This window comes from Austrofundulus limnaeus, unplaced genomic scaffold (genome assembly GCF_001266775.1).
Source record: "Austrofundulus limnaeus strain Quisiro unplaced genomic scaffold, Austrofundulus_limnaeus-1.0 Scaffold54, whole genome shotgun sequence".
Classification (NCBI taxonomy): domain Eukaryota; kingdom Metazoa; phylum Chordata; class Actinopteri; order Cyprinodontiformes; family Rivulidae; genus Austrofundulus; species Austrofundulus limnaeus.
This window is the reverse complement of record NW_013952456.1, coordinates 2009048-2013376: the sequence shown is the minus strand read 5'-3', so window position 1 is coordinate 2013376 and position 4329 is coordinate 2009048. Positions and strand designations below refer to the sequence as shown.

The window sequence follows — 4329 nt, the reverse complement described above, 5'->3', positions numbered from 1 at the left end:
CTGTATGGAAGTTTGATCATTTGTCGATTCTAAAGAATCGAAGGGGGGAATGTGGTATATTTTCATGTACTACTGTCTCTTTAAGACGGGAGCGCGCTTTCAAGCGGACACGCGCTCTTTGTTCAGAGTCCCAGTGACCAGCACGCTGTACGGATCTCTTTTCCACCTCTCTCGTCAATAAACATGTCCAGAAGCTGAAGAAATCGTCTTTTCGTCATTCAAGTGTTAGCAGAAGAGTTTCTTTAACAGTAAAAAAGGTTCCAGCAAGTAGACGACGACAAGACGCTCTCTGATTTTCATCAACCCACCAGAAAAGCAGCAGCGACCAGACGGAGACGAGACGAAGAGGGTCCAGCAACCGACAAGGCCCAGCAGAACCGGACCGAGACACAACACCACTCCAGGACCTTAAGATGTTTCCTACGGAGCCACTCTTTAGTTGCCCTGGCTGTGTGTTTTGGGTCGTTATCATGCTGGAAGACCCAGCCACGACCCATCTTCAGTGCTCTTACTGAGGTTAGCTTCTTAGCTTAGCCTCCTTCACAGTGGAGCTAGCACTTGCGGCCAACCGATCCGATCATTTTAAACTTCAGCAGAGGCCACGCTTCCAGCAAGAATCACTTCTCTATAGCCAAGAGTCCAGACCCTCGTACGAAGCAAAATGAAGGACAAGGGTCTGGTTTTTACCTGGCTAGATTTTAGCTAAATATCTGTAAAACTGACTGATTGTAAAAAAACAAAAAACAAATGCCGTTTGTTATGGTAGCCATCTTGAAATGGGTTGACTCTAAAAGTAGTAGACGTTCATCCAGTGGTTGCTTAGAGTCAGATGTTTAAATATTTGTGTTAAATAAGTTCAGGAATTCCTGTGCTGGTTTATTTCCATGTTTTTAATTGCTGGATGTTCGGCCCCTGAGCGRTAACTGTGGSCCCYGGAACAATTTAGCTGAATATCCCTGATATATACAGTGATAAGTTCTAATAGAAGAACGGTGGATTGCTCTACCTTCCCTCGTCTCCGTGAACCTTCAGCCATCTGTGTGTCTGAGCAGAGGAGAGCAGCTGTTGGTTCCAGCTGGACCACCCAGCACCTGCCTGGCATCACTGTTTACAAAGCATTAACACTCAGCTAATGACCTTAAACACAGCAGTTAGTGGAGATGGGCTCATCCAATCCTTGGAAAACCTCAGAGTTGGGCTGGAGCGTGTGCAAATATTGAATTTAAATACTTCTTATTTTCCATCCTTAAGGTTTTAAACATCACTTCTGTACTCTCACCACAAAAACATCTACCGCTTTATTGCTGTAATGGGTTTCAGTTTTTACCCACGTCCACTAGAAGCACGTTGTGAATGTTTTAACATCGTCTCCCAGGAGGACGCTGGATGTAAAGATTCACTCGGATGTTTTCCTGTTAAATCTTTCATCCAACATCTTATTCCTCCCTCCCCAGGTGCTGAAGTCCCTCCCGTGTATCGAGGGGCGCCCCGGAGCCTCTCTGCCTCCGATGGACTTCAAGGCTCTGGAGGAGGGGCTTCGGGCCGCCCACGGCAACGACATCAGCCCCGAGGATGTGATGTCGGCCGCCATGTACCCCAAAGTGTTCCAGGAGTTCAAGGAGTTCACAGGTGAGTGAGGAAGAGGAGTTATTATTTATTATTATTATTCTTCATTGGTATTACTGTAGGCTGAAATGGAGCTGTTTGGTGGGAATGTTTTTAATAGTTTATTTTATGAGCACTAAAAGAAATAATGATGCAGATTGCAGGAAGTAATGTGTAAGATTAAACTGTGAAGGCTCTCAGGAAATCTGAGCGAAGCAGCTTYGGTAACGTTCAGCTTCCTGGATTAACTCCAGCTTTATTGGTGCTTCCAGAAGCAGAGYGGTGCTGGTTTTAAACTGCTCTACTGCCCCTTCATGAGGAGCTTTAAGCAGCACGCAGCCTTTTCTTCATTACTTCAGTTAAAGATCTACACAACCATAAAACTCATGGGCCTTTTTTAAAGCACATATTTCGCTTTTGTTACATTTTTTCAGATTTTTTTAAATGTTTGTTTGCTTTAAAACGTGCAGGAGACGGTTTGGACATCAGCTAATCTTATTTACATACTTTAATTACACCTTTAAATTTAATTTATCTCCATTTTTCAAACATCTTTAACATGAGAGAGATCAGAGTTTAAACCTGAACTGGATCTAACAGGTTTGTTTGTTTATAGCTAACTTTGGTCCTGTGGACTGTCTCAGCACCAGGCTGTTCCTGGATGGGCCCAAGATCGCAGAAGAGTTTGAGGTAATCACATTAATATCATTTGTGTTTGTTTTTTAACCTGCCAAAGATTGAAATGTAAATTCGTCAGGGTCATAAGTTTCATTCTGCGTTTAAATTAACAAAACTGAAGTTATACTTTGCAGTTTATGATCAGAACAAGCAGATATTTTGGGTTTGGTTTAACTCCAAATTGCACTCTTGTAACTTCCTCTGTCACTAAGATTATCAAAGACATTTAATCATACTTTAAGGTACTCAGTGCAAACTATGAAATCAAACATTAAAAATGTAAAAAAAAAAGTTGAGTGGGTCGTCTGGACCAGTYATACCTCAGAGACACAGAGCAGCTACTGTTCAAAGGGATGGCCCAGCACAGAAGGACTACATCATCAGACCAGGACTCTGACCACTGGTCTGTAGATGAGTGTGAACTGCTCTCCTTCAGGGWTGAAGTTGTTCTCATCCTTGATAGAGAGGAACGTTGGTTTGGGAGAGGTGTAAAAAAATTTTGTGAAGGATAAAAACTTCATTCATTAAATGGGGAGGAGGGTCGAGGCTCTGTTTACACACTGCTGTTAAGTGAAACTGTAGCATTTCTGCTGTGTGTGCTGTGGCCTGTTTGTGTAATTTTTCCAATTTTTGACAATTTCTTATACCAGCATTGACCATGAACTACATCTCCCATAATGCATGTTGATTATTTTACCCACAAAATGACAGCATCCCAGGAGGAGCACAGGGTTCAGAAGGAGCTGGCAGCTGGAGAGATTCAGTGTTTAAATCTGCATTTAGCTGTGTTTTCACTGGCTACTTTTGCTGCGGCCCAGTTATAGTCGGGAGTGGGAATTTCCCACTTACAAGTTGTAGATTTAAACTGGAATGCACCTCAAGTGGGAATTTCCTGTGGGAAAGTGTGAGTTCAGAATTCAGTAGGTAGAACTCTTTAGTATTTCTGTATTTATTTCACAGTCAGTTGTACACAAATCACTTTCCTGTGTTTGAGTGTTAAAACACTGTTTCTATGCAGGAAACACCACATAGAGCTCAGTTAGTAACTATGCTCAGGAACGAGACGTTTGGTGTTTAGTTGAAGTTAATTACACCTGGTCCTTTGAGGGCCACCATAACCCTCGATGAAAACGAGTTTAACACTCTTGTATTAGATGATCCTAACTGTTCTACTGAACCTCTCTAAAATGATACTTTCAGTCCCGGACCACCAAAACATCACATCTTTTTCTGAGGTGGGTTTCAGTTTCATTGTGTGTTTTAGTTTGTGGCTCTTCAACAGAGAAATCAAGCTGTGATTATTAAAACATTTTGAGCTTCAGAAGTCTGTGTGGATAAATTGATTGAATTCTGACTTTTCTCACACTTTGAGTTGATTAATTCCACCTGTGACAGACGTAAGTTTATTTTCTCGGGTTAAATTTAGTCTTTTTGAAGATCTTTTGTGCACAGACAAAAATTTAGTTTCTTCCTCGCAGCGTTCARGGCGTCTTTTACCAGCATCAGGTATTCTTCATTCATCAGAGAGCTGTTCCTCCCACACATTTTCCCCTTTATTTGTTTTGATTTTATTTTGTTTGTTTGTTTTTTCTCATCAGGAGTCGTTGAAAGATTTGAGTGACAGAGTGGTGAAGGGCAGCTCTGTTTAATTACTGCAGCGGTTTCCGGCTGGTGTTGATTGATTCTTTTTATTAGGAACACTCACTTTATTATCAAAAAAAAGTGATTGCGTTACTTTAGTATTGACTCTGGATGGACAGACCCCCCACCATTCCCACCTCCCACAGCAGTTTATTAAATCTGTGAAGCTCCTGTTTGACGTATAAGCTGGTTCTCTCCCTTCAGATTCCTCCAACAGACTAAATAACAGTCTGAGGTCGGTCTGTCTCCATGTTTTATTATCATTAAACCCTCCTCCAATCACAGTGTTCATTACTGTTTTACTGCCTGAATACAAAGGCTTCAGATTAGGCCTGTCGCGATAGTCAATAAATCAATTAATTGCACGATAACTTTTTTTGAGGTCGGTTAAAAAAAAAGACAGCG

At 41.7% G+C, this 4329-nt stretch overlaps 1 protein-coding gene across 1 annotated transcript in view; it reads left to right on the top strand.

The window, feature by feature from the left end:
- LOC106517946 (pyruvate carboxylase, mitochondrial) overlaps window positions 1–4329 on the top strand; it is a 382167-nt gene that overhangs the window by 364075 nt on the left and 13763 nt on the right. Inside the window, exons 23-24 of the mRNA XM_014008998.1 lie at window positions 1455–1629; window positions 2222–2295. Coding sequence (XP_013864452.1) covers window positions 1455–1629; window positions 2222–2295 — 249 coding nt within the window. The remainder of the gene's footprint in view (window positions 1–1454; window positions 1630–2221; window positions 2296–4329) is intronic.